This window comes from Enhydra lutris, unplaced genomic scaffold (genome assembly GCF_002288905.1).
Source record: "Enhydra lutris kenyoni isolate GAN:26980312 unplaced genomic scaffold, ASM228890v2 scaffoldscaffold13, whole genome shotgun sequence".
Lineage (NCBI taxonomy): Eukaryota > Metazoa > Chordata > Mammalia > Carnivora > Mustelidae > Enhydra > Enhydra lutris.
In genome coordinates, this window is record NW_019154097.1 from 39,728,439 (window position 1) to 39,750,199 (window position 21,761).

At 62.8% G+C, this 21,761-nt stretch overlaps 3 protein-coding genes across 7 annotated transcripts in view; 1 reads left to right on the top strand and 2 right to left on the bottom strand.

Annotated features, from left to right (window-relative positions):
* The window catches only part of LOC111146446 (exonuclease 3'-5' domain containing 3), a 79,545-nt gene extending 72,865 nt beyond the window's left edge, over positions 1-6,680 (bottom strand). The window contains 2 exon segments of the mRNA XM_022502005.1: positions 2,642-2,827; positions 6,584-6,680. The gene's annotated coding sequence lies outside the window, so the exon portion shown is untranslated.
* Positions 6,681-7,068: 388 nt separating this feature from the next.
* Positions 7,069-16,696, top strand: LOC111146306 (NADPH oxidase activator 1). Of its 5 annotated transcripts, none has more exons than XM_022501800.1 (14): positions 7,069-7,312; positions 9,583-9,665; positions 10,631-10,739; positions 12,440-12,574; positions 12,835-12,942; positions 14,118-14,177; positions 14,439-14,482; positions 14,997-15,093; positions 15,200-15,437; positions 15,612-15,670; positions 15,847-16,001; positions 16,104-16,218; positions 16,312-16,432; positions 16,519-16,696. In XM_022501800.1, the coding sequence occupies exons 1-14, from the start codon at positions 7,136-7,138 to the stop codon at positions 16,605-16,607; spliced, it is 1,590 nt and encodes a 529-aa protein (XP_022357508.1). In that variant the 5' UTR covers positions 7,069-7,135; the 3' UTR covers positions 16,608-16,696. The 5 variants fall into 5 exon arrangements, with proteins under 5 accessions (XP_022357508.1, XP_022357510.1, XP_022357512.1 ...); XM_022501802.1 differs by having other exon boundaries at positions 15,272-15,437; XM_022501804.1 differs by having other exon boundaries at positions 15,398-15,437.
* A 559-nt stretch (positions 16,697-17,255) lies between these two features.
* On the bottom strand, positions 17,256-20,406 carry LOC111146334 (ectonucleoside triphosphate diphosphohydrolase 8). The gene is made up of 9 exons (XM_022501844.1): positions 20,266-20,406; positions 20,062-20,179; positions 19,261-19,411; positions 18,967-19,126; positions 18,642-18,872; positions 18,290-18,553; positions 17,942-18,052; positions 17,550-17,684; positions 17,256-17,447 (listed from the first exon to the last, which is right to left on the bottom strand). Exons 1-9 carry the CDS (start codon positions 20,389-20,391, stop codon positions 17,256-17,258), a joined length of 1,488 nt encoding a protein of 495 aa, XP_022357552.1. The 5' UTR covers positions 20,392-20,406.
* Between the last annotated feature and the right edge of the window lie 1,355 nt (positions 20,407-21,761).

Consider the following 21,761-nt stretch of genomic DNA (forward strand, 5'->3'; position numbering starts at 1 on the left):
CGGCGGGCTCTGCACTGAGCTCGGAGCCTGGGAGAGTCTCTCTCCCTCTGTCCCTCGCACTTGTGCGCATGTGCTCTCTCAAATAAAGTTTACAACCTTTTTAAAGATTTTTATACTCCGAGGAAACCTTAGCTTTGGGAAGGACATGGGGCCACCTGCTCCGAGAGCCCCACCAGGCCGTGGGGCGGTGGCCCGCCCCATGGACACCAGGCGCTCTCGCCGTTGTGTGGTCTGCCCCGGGCTGCCCGCGGGCCTGGCTCTGCCCTCGCGATCCGACCCGTGGTGCTGACCGCTCGGGGGCCACGCGCTGCTTCCAAACGCATGGCCCCAAACGCAGTGGCTTAGAGTAGAACGACCCTTGACCATCCCGCGCGGGGTCAGGTGCAGGAAACGGCCTGACCACAGGGTCCTGCTCCGGGTCCTGGGGGTCGCAGCCAGAATGAGGTAGGCCTGTGCTGTCTCCAGGCTCAGCAGGGGCCGGGGGCCGCCCACCGCCCGTGCAGCTGGAGCCGGACAGCCTGTGGGTCTCTGATGCTCGGCACCCAGCTCTGATTTCGTTTCCTGCCGGGCGGCTGGGATAGGCTGGACTGCGGGGCAGTCATCCCGCTTCTCGAGGAGGTTTTCCCGCCGTGACCGCGGTGTCACCGCAGAGGGGCAAATACGCGGTCCCCTCCATTAACACTGAGTGTCGTTTCCCCCGGTCCTGTTTTTTCTTAGTCTCCTCAGAAGTGTGTCTCATTGGTCTTTTTTTTTAAGATCTTGTTTATTTATTTGAGAGAGTGAGAAGGAGAGCGAGCAAGCATGAGGGGGGCAGGGTCAGAGGGAGAAGCAGACTCCTGATGCGGGACTCGATCCGGGGAATCCAGGATCATGACCTGAGCCGAAGGCAGACGCTTCATGGACTGAGCCCCCTAGGCGCCCCTCACGGGTCTTTTTAAGAGCTAGTTTTCAGGGAAACCTGGGGGCTCAGTGGGTTAAGCGTCTGCCTCCGGCTCAGGTCATGATCCCAGGGTTCTGGGATCAAGCCCCGCATCAGGCTCCCTGCTCAGCGGGGAGTCGGCTTCTCCCTCTGCCCCTCCCCCTGCTTGTGCTCACACTCTCTCTGTCAAATAAATAAACAAAATCTTTAAAAAAAAAAAAAGGACTACTTTTCGGTCTAATTCTGTACTTCCTGATTTAATTACTTAATTAATTAAGCTTTTCTCTTTATCAACTCCCTCTTCTGCCTTTTGGTTTCTTCCATTTGTTTTTTACTTCTTCGGGTGTGATTTCCTCCCTCTCTGGCCGCATTCGGGCTTCCTGGGGTTTGTGTGTCCCTCAGAGACGCTTCCTTCTGACTGCAGAGCTGCTGTGCTGGCCGGCTTCTCCCTCCTTGGAAATGACCCACCGTTTCTGTCCGGGTCTCCTTGGCACTCAGGACTCACCGCCTGTTTCGCTTCAGCAGCACGCACTCCTCCCTTTGTCGCCGTTCCACTGGCTTCATCGGACGTCACGCGAGGCTGTGGGTCTGCTCTGAGGCTCTCAGCCCGGCCGGCTTCCCGCCTTCCCCTGCGGTCTGCAGCACACGCGCGGAGACAGGCCCGGGCGCTCGGAGTGGCTGCGCTGCAGGGCCCTGGACAGCTGAGGGTCCGTCTTGTATCTGACTTGCCGGTCCTGGCCCAGACAGACACCCACTTTGGAAGGGCTGCGTGTAGAAATGGAGCTCAGGGACCAGCAGCAACATGTTCCTCCAACTGAAGCTGCAAGGCCAGGTAACTGGTGCTGGCTTGGGTCCGGGAGAGCAGAGGGGCGGGCGCTGCTGGCCCGGTGCCCGCGGAGGAGGAAGCCCTTGACCACCACAGAGGTCTGCAGAGGTGCGCTAAAATTTTCCCAGGGTTACGGTCCCAGCTCTGAACCTGAAAGGGGATGAATCGTGGGCCGCTTCCTGTTTGCACAGCTGCCTTCTGTGTCCTTCTGGTTTTCCTCTCGAAGATTCCCTGGGGTGGCAGAGGTATGAGCGCCCGAGTGAACGGTCAGCAGCCTATGAAACGGCTGTGGCAGTGGGTTTCAGAGCTGTGGCTGACAGGCGCCTCCCCACGGAACCCTCCACGGAACGCGCTCCGTGGCCCTGAATCAGACACAGCCCCAGTCAGGGCCAGGCCTCCGGAAGCTGGTCTCCAACACCAAGCATTTCCATCACACCAAGGTTATTTTTATTTCCTGAGAGAAAAATCTTATTTTGATTTTATTTTTTCTTTGAAAGTGCCTGTTGTTTAAAAAGAAAGAAAAAAAAAACCCACACACCTTTGCATTGGGCTAAACCCAATTCCTGCCATGTCTTTGACATCTGTGCTCCAGAATGAACCACAACTATTACATTCCTTTAAAAATAAGTTCCAGGGGTGCCTGGGTGGCTCAGTGGGTTAAAGCCTCTGCCTTCGGCTCAGGTCATGATCCCAGGGTCCTGGGATCTAGCCCCGCTTCAGGCTCTCTGCTCAGCAGGGAGCCTGCTTCCTCCTCTCTCTGCCTGCGTCTCTGCCTACTTGTGATCTCTGTCTGTCAAATAAATAAATAAAAATCTTTAATAAAAAAAAAAAAAAAAGAAGGAAAGTAAAAATAAGTTCCAGCACTACGCTGACCACTAGCTGAGTCACAGTCCTACCTTAGAAATGGCTCCCTTTTCTGGACTCTTCCATTGATGGAGCAACTGTGGGATCCTCACGGTCCTGGCAGGCCTCCCCAGAGTGCTGACGTGGTCACCCTCCCTCAGGACAGCAGGCCGCCCGTCTGTGAAGGCTAGCTTCAGGTCGGCCGTGGGCTGCGCCTCTCCAGACGCCTCAACGCCTGCCTGGGAACAGATTTTAGCTCAGACAGAAGGAAGTTTTCTGCACAACGTTTAAGCAGTTGAATTTCAGAGCTGGAAGAATCTTAGGCTCATTAATCATTTCAACCTTCAGGACGTCCGTTAAATAGAAAAACCTATCATTGAAACCTTCCTTTTTAAAAATGGTTTTAAACAGGGCGCCTGGTGGCTCAGTCCGTTAAGCCTCTGCCTTTGGCTCAGGTCATGATCTCAGGGTCCTGGGATCGAGCCCCGCATCGGGCTCTCTGCTCAGCGGGGAGGCTGCTTCCTCCTCTCTCTCTGCCTGCCTCTCTGCCTGCTTGTGATCTCTGTCTGTCAAATAAATAAATAAAAGTTTAAAAAAGTGGTTTTAGACACTTATTCTGAGATAACTGGAGATAGATACACGCACTTGGGAGAGAGAAGAGCTGCCCCATATGCGCTCTATGCGGTCTCTCAGGTGTCACCGTAGTCAACGTCACAAGCAGGGCCTGACGTGGATCCCGCCGCGACCCAGAGCACCTGCCCTTGGGACCCCGCAGTGCTGCCATTCACGGCGTTCATCTGTCAGTGGCCCCAGGTGGCCACGCATCTGTTCTCCATTGATACAACTTGTCATTTAAGAAAGTTACATGAACGGAGTCAGAGTATGTGACCTTCTCTCACCCTGCTGCTCCCGAGGCCCGTGGGCCCTGTACTCGTCGTCCGCAGAGCGTCCTCCACACGGGGACGTCTGGGGTGACAGAGGTGACATGGCCCAGAGCATCTGGTGACAGAGGTGATGGGGGTGGGCTGCCTCCACCCTCCTGTTAGGGAAATAAAGCCAGTCTAAGAGCAGACGCAGCAGACACCCCAGCGGTCACTCCGACTATGGGAGCACCAGGCAGGGAGTGCACAGGGAAGTAAGGACAGAGCCCTAGGGGAGGCAGGAGGGCCAGACAGGGGCAGAGGGGACCCAGAGGAGGTCACATCCTAGAGGTCAGGGCTGAGTGGGGAGGACGGGCCAGGCCCAGGGCCCCAGGCCCAGGGGAGGCTGCTGGTGACCCTGACAAGCCTTTGGGTATAGCAGCAGTGGGAAGGCCGCCTGGAGCTGGCTCAGGGGCCACAGCATGATGGAAATGGGGCCAGGGCAGCCGCTGGAACAAGGTTCAACGGAGTGATGGCAGAAGCCAGCGGCCCCGCTCGCAGGTGTGTACCCAAGAGAACTGAGAACACGTCCGCACAGAACTCGTACACAGATGTTCACAGAAGCATTTTTCGTGGTAGCCAAAATGTGGCTGCTGCCCATCAGTGGGTGAACGGGTACACAAAGCAGGGCCGTCCCTGCAATGGAACGTTACTGGTCTTAAAAAGGAACAAAATTCTGACGCAGGCTACAACACGAATGAACCTCAAAAAAAAATGACGCTGAGCGAGAAGCCAGACGCAGAGTCGGTGTGCCGTGCGGGCCGTTCACACCAACGCCCCGAAGCCGCAAGCCCGTAAAGACAGGACCGGCAGCTGCCAGGGGCTGGGGCGGCAGCGCCAGCATCTAGCGACCGTGAGGAAGCACGAGGAAGCACTCTAGAATCATCGGGTTTGGCTGTACAACACTGCGCACACGGAAAAACAGTGACCTGCACCCCTAAGGACTGGATTTCCTGATACCTGAATTACATCTCAGTTCCTAAAAAGTGCACAGTAAAAGTGCTAACACACTGAGAACCCTTGGAGGCAGTCCTGCGGCACATGGGGGTAAAGAAATGGGGGGAGAGCTCGAGAAGGGGTTTAAGTTGGACAGAATCACAGTATGTTGATAGGCTGACCCTAGCGAGCAGAAATAATGATGGGGTGGGGGAGGAGACAGATCTGTGGGTGTAGACCCGGAGCGGGGGTTCCCTTCCAGCTGCTTCCATTTTCTCTGGAAGCAGGCAGCCAGGTCCTGGACTGGGAGGCAGGACAGGGCAGAGTGGGGCTGAGGACATGGGAGGAGGAAGGCCACCACAGGAGGAGGGAGTCAGTAGACCCACCTGAGGCGCGTGTTGAGGACGGAAAGAGACCCGGCACTTCGGCCGGGCTCCTGCAGCCCCAATGAAGGAAATGGGACTGGAGCTGTGGGTGGTGAGGGGGTATCAGGTCAAAGGTGTGAGCTGCCAGGATGGGTGGGGAGTGGGGGTTGCAGCTGTCAACACCGAGGAGCCCCAGGCGGGACCCGGGTGGGCCGGTGGGCTGAGAAGGGCCGAGCAGGGCTGCAGGACTGGCCCCGAGCAAATGTTGTCAGGAAGGTGTGGAGGATGGGGAGTGGGGAGTGGGAGGGATGCCCACATGGGGGGATTCGGGAAGGACAGGATCCCGCCCTGGGTACGCAGACACCTCCAGGCCAGCAGGTCAGGAAACCCAGGCCCCACTGGGGGTGAAGCCGGTCCTCAGAGCAGAGGCTCCCAGACGTTTACTGAGGAAGCTGCCGTCCCGGGCATGCCACAGGCGTGAGCCCTGACAGGTGCGCCAGGCCAGCACTCAGCACCCCTGTTCCTTAGCTAAGGAAGCCTGCGGGGTCAGAGAGCTGGTCCCGGTGACACAGGGAGGAGACACGGCCAGAAGCGAGCAGAGTGGCTCCCAGGTCCCAGGACCCACAGGCCCACTGGGGAAGAAGGTGGCCAACAAAGAAGGCCAGCCAGGTCGCGATCACAGCTGAGCTCCAGCTGATACCGCAAAGGACACAAGCCGTCCCCTGCACGTTCTTGTATGTAAATAAAAGGACAGAGCCTGTCTCTGGGAGCGTTTCTGGGGCTGGGGCTGTGATGGCTCATTTCACGTGGCAAGGCCAGGGGCCCACATAGTTGGTCAAACAGTCACAGGTTGCTGGGAAAGTATTATTTATTGAATTGAGAGAGAGAGAGAGAGAGAGAGAGAGAGACATGCAAGAACATGGGGGGGTGGTGGAGGGGCAGAGGGAGGGTAGGCAGACTCCTGCTCAGCATGGAGCCCCAGGTGGGACTTGACCCCAAGACCCTGAGATCACCACCTGCGGGGAAATCAAGAGCTGGAGTCGACTGACTGAGCCCCCCAAGGCGCGGAAAGTCTTTTATGACATTAACACATGCAACGGCAAACTTGGAAGCCCACAATCCTTCCTACCACAGCACCAGGACTGGAGGTGAGGGCAGACGGGGGCGTTGAGGGCCTGAAGTCCCTACAGGAGGGACTGTATGCCCGACTGCAGGGCAGCAGGGGCTCGTCCCCGGGTCTGGACTGGGGACCCCCTCCCAGGCTGTCCATCTCTGCGCACCTGCTAATGCACCTGCCGGGTCTGTTCTGCCGAGAGCCGTGACCAGCACGGGCAGGACGCACACGGGGTGTCAGCGGGGCGGGGCCTGGCCAGCACCGGCAGGACGCACACGGGGTATCAGCGGGGCGGGGAGCATGACCAGCACGGGCAGGTCGCACACGGGGTGTCAGCGGGGCGGGGCCTGGCCAGCACCGGCAGGACGCACACGGGGTGTCAGCGGGGCCGGGAGCGTGACCAGCGCAGGCAGGACGCACACGGGGTGTCAGCGGGGAAGGCCGAGGCCCCGGCCACTCGGACCTCCAGGGAGGGCTCGGGCACGCGGCTCTCGGAGCTTCCACGCTCTCGGGGCAGGAGGTCCTCGGGGCCACCGCGGCTGCAGGGCACAGCCCGGGCCGGGCGCCCACAGTCCTGCCGGCCTCGCCCTGCCCTGCCCGCCGGCGTCCCGGGGGACCCCGCGCCCGCCCCCCGCGGCCCGCGCCCCGGCAGTCGCTCACCTGAGCCCGCGGGGTCCGCCCGGAACCCTGGCCCGGCCTCTGCAGCAGCGGCAACGGCGGGCCCGGCCGTCTTTCCCCGACGCACCGAGCCCCGCGCAGCCCGAGGCGCTGCGAGAGGGGGAAAGGCCAACTCCCGGAGCTCCCGGCGGAAGTCCCGTGGGGCGCGGCGGGAGCGGGGGAAGGGGCGGGGCCGGATGTCGTGGGGGCGGTCACCGTGGGGGCGGGGCCTGTGGGCGGGGCGGAGCCGACGCGGGGGCGGGGCGGAGCCGACGCGGGGGCGGGATCGCTCCGCCGCCAAGGGGCGCCGTGGGGCGGCAGGAGGCGTAGCACACCTGCTGCTCGCGGAGTCCACGCGCTCCAACCCAGCGCCCCCTCGGTCCAGACCCCTTGCTGGCCTCCGAGGGGCGGGGGGCCCACATCCCCACGCGGGCCTCCGGGCTCTCGGCCCCCGGTGGTCCCGCCGGACCCATCAGGGGACCCCTACCGCCGTCGGCCTCGCCCGCCGCGCTCCGGCCCGGAAGCAGACACGGTCCGGCCGGTGTCCGCGCCGCCATGCCCTCTCGGGGAGACCTGGTGCGCGACTGGCACCGGGGCGTGCAGGCTGTGGCGCGCGGGGACTGGGGCTGCGCCCTCCGCCTCTTCTCGGGTGACCCGGAGCCGCCCGCCAGGATGTGCTTCAACGTGGGCTGCGTGCACCTGCTGGCCGGGGACCCGGAGGCCGCGCTGCGGGTGAGCCAGGGGCCCGACAGCCCAGGCCCCAGGGTTGGTCGAAGAGACCCCACCCTTTAGGGAGTGGCTCTGGGGAACCTTACTTACCGTGCGATAGACAGCCGCAGGGGTGGGCCCCGGGTCCCTTCTTCCTGAGGGTCATCTGGGGATGCCCCCCTCCACTGTGTTAGGCCTCAGTGGACACCGAAGGCAGGTAGGAGCTGTGCAGTTGGGGGACCCCACCCTGAACTCGGGGCATGATGGGGGGGCGGCCTCCCTCGCCATCTCCTCGAGATGGTGACCCTGTGCCAGACTCTGTGGTCACGGGGAAGGACTGGGGTGCTGCTGGCTCAGGTGCTCATTGTGCTGATACCTAGAGATCGGCTGGAGGCTGGATCCTGCTTGCAAGGGGCTTGCTGCCTCCCAGGGTGTAGAGTTTAGAGCGGGGACTTCATCAGACACCTGTCGCAATGGGAAGGAGATGTGGTCTCTCTGGCTGGTACCCAGACCCCAGATCTAAGTACTCACCTTTTCCCAGTCTGTTCCCGAAAACAGAACCAGGAGTTCAAGAGTGCATGTGGGTGTGAACACACAGCTCCTCTGCTGAGAGGGCAGCACAGAACCACTCTCTTCCCTTCAAACACTTCGCGTTCTTTAAAGTGATGCACATTCCCCAGGTGCATACAAAAATGCAGCAGCCCCCGGCTTATCTCCCCAATCCCCAATTGCCTCCAACAGAAGGAACCAGGATCCCGCAGTGTTTGAGATGATCAGGCAGCTACCTGGAAAATGACACAAATGCAAAGAGAATTAGATGTTGTAGGAGAGCATCAATATCAGCATCTTGCAAAACCTGACCACGGGAGTGGGGGTGGGGCATACTGGGTAAAGGGTACAAGGGAGCTCCTCTGTCCTTTCTTGCGTCTGCATATGAATCTACAATTCTCAGTAACAATTTAAGTTTTTTTTTTTTTAAGATTTTATTTATTTATTTGACAGAGACCACAAGTAGGCAGAGAGGCAGGCAGAGAGGGCCGGGGGGGAAACAGGCTCCCCGTGGAGCAGAGAGCCCCACTCGGGGCTCAATCCCAGGACCCTGGGATCATGACCTGAGCCGAAGGCAGAGGCTTTAACCCACTGAGCCACCCAGGTGCCCCTATAAACTGTGATTTAACTAGAGAGGGGACAGAGGTGGTGAGCAGAAGAATATGATATTAAATCCTTGACCCTAAGAGAAGAGGGAAGACTGACCAAAGTCAATAAAATTAAGTAATAGCATGGGCACATTAGCCAGAAATATGGAGATTTCTAAAAGCCGGTGGAACAGCTACGATTAATAAAACTCTCTGAGGAGCAGGGCAGGGTGAGCAGGGCTCTAGCCAGAGACGTAGTCTGTTGGTAAGAACCCTACGTGACCTTGACTTGGCTGCTCTGCGTGGTAGGGTAGCAAACAAATGGGTCTTTCTGGCACTGAGTGCCCCCCCACATCAGTGCCTCCACGTGTACCTTCAACCTTAGGTCAATTCCAGCTCTGCAGGAACCCACCCGTTTGTCCAGATTTGTAAGACTGTGGTGCCCCTCCTGTTACCCATGTTTAACTGATGGCCTACAGACTGCATTTGAATGAAGTTAAGGGAAAAGCTGTACTTTACACACATACTAAGACTTTTGTGTTCTTCTTCTAATACTTTTTAAAAGATTTTATTTATTTATTTGAAAGAGAGAACATGAGCAGGGGGGAAGAGACAGAGGAAGAAGGAGAAGCCCACTCCCCACTTAGCCTGATGGGACTCGATCCCAGGACCCCAGGATCATGACCTGACCGGAAAGCAGATGCTTAACCAACTCAACCCCCCAGGCACCCATTTTCTGATTCTAATAGATAAGAAGTGTGTCATTTTGTATGAATGATCAGAAATAGGATTTTAAAAAGGCAAAAATCTTACGTAATCCGTGCCCCAGAGGTAACTTATTAATGTGCGGCCGTTTCCCCTCGTCCTCATGGCAGACAGGTTGCTTTGGGACGACACCTCACTGTGCTCTTTGCACTTCGGGAACTCAGGCTCATTCTGGTGGTGGCACCAAGGGAGACTGAATGGTGATGCAGGTGCCCAGGCACAAGCTCTGGGGGCCCCAGGACCAGGGCAGGAAACTTCTATCCGCAGCTGGCTGTCCTGGGGCCCATGGAATTCCTTGGCCCCCGGCTACTGGTCATCTGCCTGGACTGTGTCTGTGACACAGGAGTGATAGAATTGCAGACCTTGGCAATCTATGGGCATTTCTGTCCCCAGGCACTTGACCAAGCAGTGACCAAGGACGCCTGCCTGGCTGTTGGCTTTTTCCAGCGGGGAGTGGCCAACTTCCAGCTGGAGAGGTGAGCACAGGGGTGCCTTGTTTCTTCTCTGACGGCCCTTTTTCTCTGCAAAGTCCATTCTTAGGCTCCTCCTCCCCCTCTCCCCATGGGTCACCTCTTCTTGCCAACCACCTCCTCTGCAGCCCCAGGGAAGCCTGGAGAGGGTACTGTGCTCGTGCTGGAGCAGGACACAGGCAGGGCCACATGAGGAGGCTTGTCTCTATGCTGAGGTTCTGAGTGCTTTCATGGGCATCCCCTCCTCTGTTCCTCACCATTTTTTTTTTTCTGTAGGAGGGATGGTGTGATTACACCCATTCTGCAGATGGGGAAACCGAGAGCAGGGCTGTAGGAAGGGTGTGTCCCGGGACACAGAGGTGGTTGGGATCCTCAATGCTTGCCTGGGCTCTTTGCACTGTGGTCCTTCCCAGAGAAGGAAACATTCTCCGGGACAAGCTCATCTTGCCCCTCCCCCACCTAGCCCCCAGGACAAGCCCCACAGATGGCTCCATGCCCAGCAGGCCTACTCTGGGGGTCCCTGCTTGCGGGAGATGGGGAGTCCAGTGGGGGCTGAGGAGCTTCCAGCAGGTCTCTGCAGAGGGAGGCCCGCAGGGAACGGGAGTCCTGAGAAGCAGGAGGGAAGTGCTCAGGGCTCTCTACGCAGCCAGGACTGGAAGAGGGTCTGGGATGTGGACAGGGGCTCTAGGCAGGGAGTCAGTTTCCAGAAGGCAGAGCTGGATCAGAGCTGGTGTCACCTCACACCTCAGGTATGGTGCCCTCTCCACCTCTCACAGTCACGTCTCTTGATGGAAACTTGACCGGTTGGTTGGGACTTGAGTGCCTACTATGTGCTAGGATCTGGGTGGCCACCACTGCCCCCAGCAGGTGTCCATGGAGCTGGGTGTGGGGGGTGGGGGAGCAGGCTGGGGCAGGGCTTGGCCCTTTCCCTACAGCCTCTGAGCCCTCCCCCCACCCCCCATTGCCTGTAGGTTCCAGGAGGCCCTGACTGACTTCCAGCTGGCCCTGGCTCAGCTCAGGGGTAACACCACCATCGACTACACGCAGCTGGGCCTGCGGTTCAAGCTGAAGGCCTGGGAGGTAAGCTCGCGCCACACTTGTGCAGGGAGCTGGCCTCCAAGGCGGGGAACCAGCTGGGGGCCCTGGGGGTGCTGTCTGGGGGCAGAAGGCCCAGGTGCCCCTTTAGGCCTCGCCCTCTGGGTCCCATTGTCTTGTTACTGTCACAGGTGGGGCCATATTGGCTGATATGCTCCCTCTGGCCTGAGACTCCCCACTACCCCTACTGACCACACTTTCACACCAAGGAAGCTTAAGGGCAGAAGAGGTGGGAGGCCACCAGGAAAAGGTCTGGGGCGGGTCAGAGTCAGCGGAGAGAGGCCGGTGGGGTCAGAAGGACACACGGCTTGCCTGTGGGCCCCCACCCTGGGCTCTCCGTGTGGCTGACACCAAGGGAGGGGGATCAAGAGGACACCCCCAGCGCTCCCGGAAACATGCTGCCTTGGAGCCTTCTCCAAACCATCTGCACTGCAACCAACAACTCGTGGGGAAGTCCCCGCGGGTGGGGTCCTCAGCCCATCAGGTCCCCCGCTCGGCCTGGGGCACGGAATAGTGCAGGGCGGGGCCTGGGGAGCTGGCCCGGCGGTGACCCCCACCCAGCCGTGTGACAGCATCTCCAGAGGGTGGCCCCCGGCTCTGGGAGTGTGGTGTCCCCTGGCAGGCCATGGGGAGAGACGCCGCGGGAAGAGCGGCTTGGTTTCTCTTGACAGAGGCCGAGACGGCCGAGCACCCGCTGTCCCCGCAGCAGCGGAGGGGTCAGCGGGCCGGGGCGGCTCGGGCCCGGGAAGGCCCGGGAAGGCCCGGGAAGGCCCGGGCACCTTCGCTTCTGCCCCCAGCGCGTCCCGCCGGCGACGGCCTTAAGCCAGCCCTCTTTTCTCGCTGGCGTGGGTGTGAGGGAGGGGATAGGACGGAGAAAAGGCTCCTGGGACAGCACCCAGAGCAGGGCACTGAGCAGGGCCGCACGCCGTGGAAGGGGCCGCAAAAGGGATCAGGCCGGATGCGGAAAGGGGGTGAGGCGGGCGGGGAGGACGGTCGCAGAGCGCGCACCTCTGCCCCCGACGTAGGGGGCAGAGAAGCGCCAGAGCGACGAGCCGCTCCAGCGGGGGCCTGGACAGTGAGGCTGCCAGCAGAGCCCGCGCCCGCGTGACGGCCGCCTGCAGCCGCCGAGCCGGGTTGCCTCCGCTTCAGCCGGGGCTCCCTCCCCAAGGGCCCCGGGGTGGGGGCGGTGCTTGAGGCGCGACGGGTCCCGAGAATGGGCTGGGGGCGGGGCCATGGGCGAGGCCAGGTGGGGCGGGGGCGGGACTGGAAGGAGGTTCAGGAAGGGTTGGGGGCGGGGCCAGGAGAGGGGCGGGGGCGGGACTGGAAGGAGGTTCGGGAGAGGTTGGGGGCGGGGCCAGGAGAGGGGCGGGGCAGGGGCGGGACTGGAAGGCGGTTCCGGAGAGGTTGGGGGCGGGGCCAGGAGAGGGGCTGAGGGCGCGGCCAGGAAATGGGCCCAGGACGAGACTGGGAGCGGGGCCAGGTCGTGGGGCTGGGGGCGGAGCCAGCAGTGGGACCTGGTGTGGGACTGGGGGCGCGGCCTGGTTTGGAATCCGGATCAGAGGCAGGCGAGGGGTGGAGGGCAGAGGGGGAGGTTGAGGCCTGAAGGGCTGATGTAGGGGTGGGACCAGGGGTGCGGCCGGTGGAGGGGAGCTAAGTGAGGCTGTCATCTCCCACCTCCTTTCCAGGTGCTCTTCAACGTGGGGGCCGCACAGTGCCGGCTGGGACTCTGGGCTGAGGCCACCCGCAGCCTAGAGGAAGCCCTCTCGAAGGGGCCGGAGGGGGCCGGCGATGACCTGCACGCCGCCCTGGGCCAGCTGCAGGTGAGGGGGGCAGGGGGAGAGCAGGCCACCCCACCCGTGAGCGCTGCTGGGCGCGTAGCCCACAGTCCCGGGATCCCATCTGCACAGGCTCCCAAGGCCCAGTCGAAGCGATGAAGGAATTTCTAGAGGGAGATGGCCCGTGTGCCTGGGTGTGGGGGCTGGGGAAGGACTTCCCAGGTCCCCTGAGAAGTAGGTGGAGGGTCCCTGAGGCCACAGCCCTGGTCAGATGCTCAGGTCTCCGTTGGCTGGACCCCCTCCAGAAGCAGGTCCCCCTGCAGCCTCGGCAGGTCCCCAGGGGTGAGGTCTTTCGGCCCCACAGGCGGCACCTGGAGCATCTGGAACCAGTGGATTTCCTGGGCAAAGCCAAGGTAAGGGGCGGCCTCTCACCCCCTGCGGCAGGAGCTTGGGGGCAGCAGCAGCCAGCAGGCGCCGAGCTCACAGGGGCACACGCGGTGCGGTCTGTGTTGTTACAAGGGCTTCGGTGGGTGGGAGGAGAGTGGGCCCGGGGCCACCCCCCACACGGCAGAGTGCCTGAGCTTCCTGGGTCAGGAGCCGTGTCTCCAAGTGGAGCTCACAGATCCTGGGCTCTCGCAACCGGGAGGCAGAGCCCCCAGCAGAGGCCAGCTGCAGATAAGGGAGCTCATGGCTTTTCGGCAGTGCTCCCCCCGGCTCCACCTCAGCCACACCCTTCTGGCCTCAGTTTCTCCCGTGCTTTTCTGTCTCTTTGTCTCCCTGCATCTGTGCTCCAGAGAGTGAGATCCCAGTGAGGGCCAAGGTCGGCTGGCCAGGGCCAGGCAGCACCACCAAAATCACAGAACACTGGGGAGTAGGGCTGGGGTTCAAGGAGGTGACTCCAGGGCTCACAAAGGAAAATTCACCTGGGTTCCAAGCTGGTGGCCCTTGAGTTAGCCTCAGCACCCACCGAGGTCACCAAGGGCCCACGCGCTGGTGTGACCAAGTACAGGGCTGGTGAGGTCATGTGCCCCAAACACCTGGGCCCTGCAGACATCGCTGGCAGGGGCCGGGCGGCTCCGAGCTTCGCGCATCTGTGAGTTTAGAGTTTGTTTGTCACAGTACAAACTTCTAAGAAGTAAAGACATTTAAAAAGTTGTATTAAAAATAAGTTAAGAAGCGCATGAATGGCTCAGTCGGTTACGTGGCTGCCTTTTGCTTGAGTCGGGATCCCAGGGTCCTGAATCGAGTCCCGCACCGGGCTCCTTGCCCAGCAGGGAGCCTGCTTCTCCCTCTGTCTCTGCACTTGCTTGTGCTTATGCGCACGCTTTCTCTTTCTCTCCAAGAAATACACAAATAAAATCTTCAAAAAAATTTTTAAAACTGTCAGCACAGGGATTTTTCTTGATGAGACGCATTTTTTCTGCCTTCCAGAACCCACTGTGGTGGGCTGACAGCCCTCGGTCAGGCGTGAGCAGCCCCCCCAGTCCCCGGCAGATGGGCCCCTCAGGAGTGTGGTGTGGGCAGCAGGGGCTGGGAGTGGGCATTGCAGGGCCCCTAGCTCAGCTGTCCCTCTGCCGTCCCTCACCAGGTGGTCTCCTCTGCCATCCCCGACGACCAACATGAGGACAGCCAGCCTCGGCAGCCCCAGGTGGGCGGGTCGCCTCCCAGCCAGCCCAGACTTCTCACCTGTCGTTTGCAGGCCTGGGCATTTCAGACCTTTGTCCTGTGAAGGGAGGGAGATGCCCTGAGCCCTCAGGGGCTCCCCAACATCCCTCTGATCTAAAGTTGGGAGTGGCAGGCCTGTTGAGTATGAGAGTCTCACCCGGGGAAGGCAGTGCTGGGGCTCCCTGCCCTGGCGCTGCCCCTGGGGACCTGCCTCCTGAGAGAGCATGCTGTTCTGTGCCCACAGGTTCGGGGTGTGGATGGCGAAGGCAGACCTGGAGCCGCCCCACGGTAGGAAGGAGTGGATCTCATCTCCTCATGCGCGTTTCTCTGGTTGGGGCAGGAGTGAGGCCTGCATCGTGGCCCCTGAGGCCAGGGAAGAGCCTCTCTCAGCCCTCCCCGCACCCCCTCTGTCCAGAGGCCCTGGGTTTAGTCTGTCCGGAGCCTGTCCTGCTGCAGGACGAAGAGCCCTGTGCCCCCTTCCCACAGAACCACCACTCAGGCCTCGGTGGGCACCAGAGGGGAGTTGAGACGTCAGGTCGCCATGACCCCACACACCACCGAGGCTCAGAACCGAGGGGCTCGAGGAGGGTGCTGCTGGGTTGTGGGCCGGCACTGCCAAACGACCCTCCCAGGTGGAGCCATCCCAGCTCAATGTCACACAGGGTGTGGGGACATCGAGCAGGCCCCCACCCAGGGCCACGGCCCCTCATATCCACACTTGGGGTTCCTCTCAGGCTGTGTTGGGGGGGAACAAGCACAAGCTGGGCCAGTCCTGACAATGAGGGCCCCCCCTGCCCCCCAGGGCCAGAGGCTCAGGCCCGTGCAGAACGGCCAGACCCTGCGGTCCCAGGATGCCTCCTGAGGCAGAGACAGAGGTCGGCTCTGGACTGGGGGCACAGGTGAGTGAGTGGGTGGGTGGGTGAGTGAGCCCAGGCCCGGTGTGTGTGGGGGGTGCAGGGGCCATAGTGCTGGGAGGACACCCCCACTGGGCAGTATGGGCTCCAGGCCTGTAGGGACCTGGTTCCTGCCCTAAACGCACCCGCATCCAGCTTGTACCTACGGCTTCCTGCTGACCAGCTGACTCCCCGGCCACACACCTCACCGTTGGGTCTGCTGCTGCAAGCCCCAGGCCGGGCAAAGCCGCCCGGACCTCGGGGCCCCGCACCCCTGGCCCCCACTCCCAGCCTGTGGCTTTTCCTGCAGAGGCCCCGTGTGGAGCAGGTCGGCAGACAGGTTCCTCCACGTAAGGACCCCCTGAGCTGCAGGTGGTGGGCAGAGGCCGTGGTGGTGGGAGTCCTGGGCGGGCGTCTGGGAAGCTGGGAGCAGCCTCTTCGCCCCCGAGAGAGGCAGCTGGCTACCTTGGGCCTCCCAGCCGGGGTGTGGGCCACCTGAGCCCCTGCTCTGTCATCCTCCACAGGGCTGCCGGTGGCCGGGGGACCGGAACCCCGCCCTTCAGAGGATCCCTTGGGTGCTGGGGTAAGAGGAACAGGACTTCATGTCACCCCCACTTTTCAGGGATTTGGGGCCCAGAGACTAGGCCCTGGGGACCTTAGCCCCTCCCACCCTCGTGGCTCAAAGGCCACCCCAGCCGGTCCCTGGGCATGCAGAGCTGGGGCTTCATGACCGACCACTGCCTTGCTGCTCTGCCCCAGGGAGCGGCCATGGAGGAACCTGCGTCCTTGGTGACCATCACTGTGCAGTGTGCCTTCACCCTGGCCCTGAGGGTCCCGAGAGGAGTGGACCTGGCCAGCCTGCGGGGCCTGCTGAGCCAAGCCCTCGGTCACCAGGCCCAGCGTGCGCAGCTCAGGTGAGCAGGCGGGCCAGGGGCGGCCCTGCAGACGTCAGAGGTCAGCGCCCGCCAGGAGCACGCCCCGCCCACTTGATGCCACTCTGAGGAGTCTCTTTGCAGTTACCAAGACCCCAGCAACAAGGGGCGCTGGGTCCCCCTCCCTGGGGAGGAGGCGCTGCAGAGGGCCTGGAGGGACTCGGTGGCCGGCGCTGGGGCCCTGCAGCTTCAGTGCCGGGTGAGCCTCGGGAGGGCGTGGGTGGCCGGGGGGTGGCACGAGGGACCCCAAGGCCCTTCTCTAGCCCTGCCCACCCTGTGCCCCCTCCTCCAGCCACAGGGAGCAGGCGGCCGAGCTGCCCTCTACCAGGTGGTGGCCCAGCACAGCTACTTTCCCCGGGGGCCCGAGGACCTGGCCCTGCAGCGGGGGGACGTCGTGGACGTGCTGTGTGAAGGTCAGTGGGCCGCTGGGGCACGAGGAGATCGCGTGAGCTCACACTGCCTGACGCGCTCTGAGGGACCCTGACCCTCTCACACACAGTGGACCAGGCCTGGCTGGAGGGTCACTGTGACGGCCGCGTCGGCATCTTCCCCAAGTGCTTCGTGGTCCCAGCTGGACAGGACGTGTGAGGAGCCCGACATCCCGTGCAGAGCCCCAGTGAAGAAATCAGCCGTCCCGGGGCCAGGAGGGTTTTAATAAAGCGGTTTCCCCCGCCCCACGAAGGTGTGGTCTGTAATCTGGGCTTGTCCACTGGGCTGGTTGACAAAGGATTCCAGGGTAGGGAAGGGGCTGCCACTCCAGGAGAAGCCACGGAGCCCGGAGACTGTCCCTCGGGCCGGGAAACAGCAAGGGTCCCGCCAGCTCTGCCGCTCCTAGAGCCCCCACGGCCGGCCTCTCCCAGGGAGCCGGAGCCTTTCTTGTTCCCGCAGTCACTCCCCGTTCCGGGCTTGAGCGGCCTCACGTCCCACAACACCACGGATCGCACAGCCCTGAGTGCTGCAGGACCCTGTGTCCCAGCATTTGTGCAGGAAGTCACCTGCTGTCCTGGGAAGCGCGGTGGAGAAGGGAACCCGGGGGGCCAGGATGGGGAGGCCACAATACAGCCTGCTTGGCCAGAGTGACCCTGAGGGCTGGGTGGGGCCATCTGACCACGGGGCCAGAGCCCATGACACAGGGAGACCCGGCAGGGCTCACGGGAAGGCTCTGGCCCGTGCAGCCGTCCAGGCTGGGGCAGCCCCCCACTCCCGCGCCCCACCAGTGCCAGGGGGCAGCCCAGCTCAGCCCCGGGGCCAGAGGAGGTGGACGGCGGCGGCCCCGAGGGTAGCCACGACAGTCAGCACAGCGAAGACGACTCCAGCCGCCCACACGCCGTAGCTCTCTGCCTGCCAGCGGGCGGGCGGCTCTGCTGGGATCATGCTGGTCAGGTTCAGCATGTAGCCCAGCGTCCAGCCGATATCTGTGCCGCCCACCTGTGGGACAGGCAGGCCGGTCAGGGCTGTGGCCACTGCCCCAGAGTCCCCGACCGCCCCCGTTGCCCTGTGTCGGATGGCCTCACCCCGGGAGGTGGTCACCTGCTTCCGGAACTCAATGCTGGACCAGGTGTCCTCACTGAACCCATAGCCCTCGAGCAGCAATGTGAGTATGTACAGGCCTGAGGCACAGTAGTCACGAAGCCAGTGGTCCTGCCCGGGCGAGCCTGCCTCTACCTGGGGGCCCGGCAGGCAAGGAGCCAGGTGACGCCCCCTCTCCCGGCCCACCAGAGGCAGGTCCCACCCAAGGATGGGGCCCTGGATCCCCTGCCTGGGTCTTCCCTTCCCTCGGCATCCCCCCAGCCCTGCTGGCCCCACCCTGCGGGGTGCGGTCCTGCTGAGGCCCTGCCTGCGGAGGTCCGGTGCCTGGGGCAGCGGCAGCCGGGAGTGCTGGGCGGTGCTGGTGGGGACGGGTGGTCCCAGGACCCACCCACCTGCTTCCAGGGCCTCTGGCAGAACTCCCAGACAGTGGCGTTGACGGTGGCCAGCGGCTGCTTGGAGGTGACATTCAGGAAGTGGAAGGTGTAGTAGAAGTTGGAGAAGGCCTAGGGGTGGGGAAGGAAGCTGGGTGTGCCTGCCCCGGGGCAGCGCCCGGGTTGGCCAGGGTCAGAGGAGCCCCAGCACCAACCAGGCAAAGTCTCCGCCCACCCCCACACACACCTGGGGACCCAGAGTCCCCCACCCATCCAGGGCTCGCCCTGGGCCTGCTTGACATCAGGCCCCTGGGGCTCCGGCAGGGAGCTGGGAGCCCGGGGAGGACAGTGTAGAGGGCTCCCACTCACGTAGAACTGGCCCCGCACGGGGGGCTGATAGACCCCATTGAAGGCACAGTGTCCTCGGCCCTCGCAGCTGGAGAAGTTGAAGAGGCCCCGGATGGCAGAGACGCAGGCTCCGGGGTTCCCTGTTCCCTCCACAGTGAGGTTCCAGGCCAGGCCTGGTGGGGGTGTGGTGTGGACACAGGGTGACTCATACAGGGTCGCTGGGGACAGCGTGGCCCAGTAGCCACTGTGGTAGCACGGATGGCGGATCAGGGGGCCGGGGCTGCTCTGCGGGAGGACAGGGAGGGGGCCTTGAGCCCAGCCCAGGGCCACAGGCATCTCACCGCCCCTCTCCCTCCTCTGGGGCCCAGCTGACCTGCAGCAGCTGAGCCAGGAGCCTGGTCAGCATCTGGTCACGCCCGAAACAGAGGTAGCTGTGGGTGTAGACGCTGTGCTCAGAGCCGTAGAGGCAGAAGGTGGCCTGGGTGCTCTTGTCCAGTATAGGGCCTCCGGGCACAAAGGTTATCTGGGTGGAGGCCCCACCCATGTCCAGGGCGCCCACCAGGGGCCCCTCCAGAGGCCGGATCCATTCTCCAGAGAAGGAATACTGAGGACAGACAGGTAGCACCGAGTCCTGAAACCAGCCTAATGGACCCCCAGCCCCTCGTCACCCAGCCCCCACCGCAGGCTGCCCGTGGCACCTTGACCAGCACGCCCAGGACGTAGTTGATGGTAATCCAACCTAAGGCACCTTCATCCCGCCCAGCCAGGAGCTCAGCACCCCAGAAGTCCAGGGGAGACCGGCCCAGGACCCGACTGATCGCCGCGAGGATGTCTCCCACCTGGGAGCTGTTCTTCTGGCTGGGCAGAAAGGGCCGGTTGCCAAAGCTGGTGGGATACCCGCAGCCCACCACCCTGCCCACCGGCCCAAGGGGTCCACACCGCCGTTCTCCCAGCTGCTCCTCCTGGACATGCCCCCAGCCAGCCCGCCTCACCTGAGCAGCCTCATGCCGGCTGTGGCCCCAAGGAACAGGGGCGTTTCCCGACGCCGAGCCTCCGGGACCAGTGCCACTGCCGCCTCCAGGCAGTCCTCCAGGCTCTCGCCAGCCTGGGTGGGATCCGAGGCGTAGGAGGAGATTCCAGGCCCTGAAACACAGCATCGCAGGACGCGGCTCCAGGCCTGAGGGCCGGCTGGGCTGGGAGGGCCCGCAGTGCCGTGGACCGTGTCCCCCCAGGAGATACGAGCACGCCCTCGCCACTGGGACCTTTGAGCGGGATCTTATTCGGAAAACAGGTCTCTGCAAATGTAATTAAGTTAAGGATCTTGAGAAGAGCTCAACCTGGATTCCCCGGGTGGGTCCTAAATTCGATGGCCCCGGTCCTTCGTGAGAGAGGAGAGGAGGCGTTGAGACACTCGAGGAAGAAGGCTGCGCGGCACTGGAGCGAGAGGTTGGGGTGACGGGACCGCGAGCCCGGGAATGCCCGGAGCCTCCTGAAGATGGAAGAGGCAGCAAGGGCTGTGCAGGCGCTGCGCCCGTTCTCTGCAGGCACACGCAGACCCTGGTCCAGGACCTCCTTGGTCAGCTGGGCCACCTGGGGTAAGTCATTCAACCTCTCTGAGCCGCGTTTCCTTTAGGCCGATTGGCTGATACGCTAAGGGTTTAAGTGTTGCTCCCACCTCACTCCAGCCGTGCCACCCCCATAGCCGCCCCTGGCGGGGACTCCTGCCCAGCCCTCCCACCGCTGACCTAGCTTGGAGTCCAGCCCTCCCACCGCTGACCTAGCTGCCTACTAACCTTTCACCTGGCAGGCCAGGGCCTGGCTGACCACACCTGTGTTATTCTCCTTGTCTGCCGGCCACTGGTACACAAAGAGGGATGTGTGGGAGGACCCGGCGTCAAACACGACCCCAAACTGAGGGTGACAGCAAGGTCAGGAGGGCGTGGACCAGCCGGCATCCACCCAGCCCCACCTCCCCCTGCTCAGGGCCTGGCGCCTACCTTGGTGTCTGCCGGCAGGAGGACGCTGGTGGCCTCCACCAGGATGAGAATGAGCGTGGTGAGGCCTGAGGCCACCGCAGCCCCCAGCAGGGCCGCCAGGACCCGCTTCTTCCAGGTCAGCCCCATGAGGGGCTGGCACCTGCAGGGGGGCAGCAGGGGGCACCCCAGACTCCATGGTTGCAGACACGGCCACCTGGAGAGGCGCCCAGTCCTCACTGGGACACTGAACACCCTGCTGGGTCAGGGGGCAAGGCCGCAGACCACACGCTAGGAGCCAGGCCTGCCCAGGGGACCATAGGCTGCAGAGGGGCTGGGGCCCAGGAAGGCAGCAGGGCTAGCCCGAGACATACACAGCTAGCGGCGATAGGGCCCAGAAGAGCCCCGTCCCCATGCCGCATCGGGGACCGGCGCAGCTACGCCCCACCACCTTCTCCCTGCAGCCCTGCTACCCCCGCCCTCCCAGGGAAAGGAGCCCCCGCCTAGCAGGTCAGATCCAGACTGAAGTCAGGGAACCCAGGACCCTCCCTTGGCCGCCAGCCTGCCGCCCGCTCTGCGGCCCAGGGCACCGTGTTCCCTCTGGGAGCCCCGAGGGCAGGCCTGAGCCGTGGGGACGGGTGACCAGCTGGATGGCTGCTTCCTGCCAGGCCGCCTCACGTGGGGTCTAGTGAGTGAGGTCGGTGGGGCCCCGAGAAGCACATTTTCTTGATGAAAAAGGACCTTGAGGTCAGGGGGTTCTTAACAAAGACACCGGTTTCTGTTTGAAAACCCAACCTCTTTCTCTAATCTGATTTTATGCTGGCTCCAGACAGGCTCTGGGCAGCAGGCCGAGGCAGAGCTGGGAATGCGGGCCACGCAGGGTCCCCGTAGGGCCTGCTCCAGGCCCCAAACGTCCCCGAACAGGGCCACACCTGCAACAGTCCGGAGCCTCCGTACTGCAGCCCACAGGAGACCGCACCCCGCACCCGCAGCCCGCCGGCAGCCTCACAAACACACACGCGCTCTGGGACGGGCTGTGGGGCTCAGGCCCCACTCCGAGGCTGGGAGGCAGCGACTCAGAGGGTTGGTGACTGGTCTGAGCCAGTCAGTCCAGCCCTGAGGGGGCCCAGCCTGTGCCCCCAACCAGCACCCAGGGCATGGCAGGGCTCAGGACACTGGAACCCCACCTCATAACCCCATCTCCAAGGAATATAGTACTGTGAGACCCCCAGCCTGGGCCCCCAGTGGGTGGTCAAGGAGGGTGGGCACACTCTCCATGGTTAGAACACCCCTTTCAGGACTGGTCAGCACCCCCCAGACCAGGACAGCCCCTCCCTGGCCAGGACAGCCCCTCCCTGGCCAGGACAGCCCCTCCCTGACCAGGACAGCCCCTCCCTGGCCAGGACAGCCCCTCCCTGACCAGGACAGCACCCCAGACTAAGAGCGGCCCCTCACCTGGGCTGCCGGACAGCCGGCTGCAGCAAGGAGAGAGCCGGACTGCGGTTGCTCAGGCGCCTGCC

Excerpts from the sequence above, each read along its gene's own strand:
- LOC111146306 (XM_022501800.1), top strand. The coding sequence starts at position 7,136 with ATGCCCTCTCGGGGAGACCTGGTGCGCGACTGGCACCGGGGCGTGCAG. Across the intron at positions 12,943-14,117 it reads ATTTCCTGGGCAAAGCCAAG|GTGGTCTCCTCTGCCATCCC; the intron begins GTAAGGGGCGGC and ends GTCCCTCACCAG. Across the intron at positions 16,219-16,311 it reads CCCTGCAGCTTCAGTGCCGG|CCACAGGGAGCAGGCGGCCG; the intron begins GTGAGCCTCGGG and ends CCCCTCCTCCAG.
- LOC111146334 (XM_022501844.1), bottom strand. The coding sequence starts at position 20,391 with ATGGGGCTGACCTGGAAGAAGCGGGTCCTGGCGGCCCTGCTGGGGGCT. Across the intron at positions 19,127-19,260 it reads GCCGGCATGAGGCTGCTCAG|CCAGAAGAACAGCTCCCAGG; the intron begins GTGAGGCGGGCT and ends CTTTCTGCCCAG. Across the intron at positions 18,873-18,966 it reads TCCTGGGCGTGCTGGTCAAG|TATTCCTTCTCTGGAGAATG; the intron begins GTGCCACGGGCA and ends GTCTGTCCTCAG.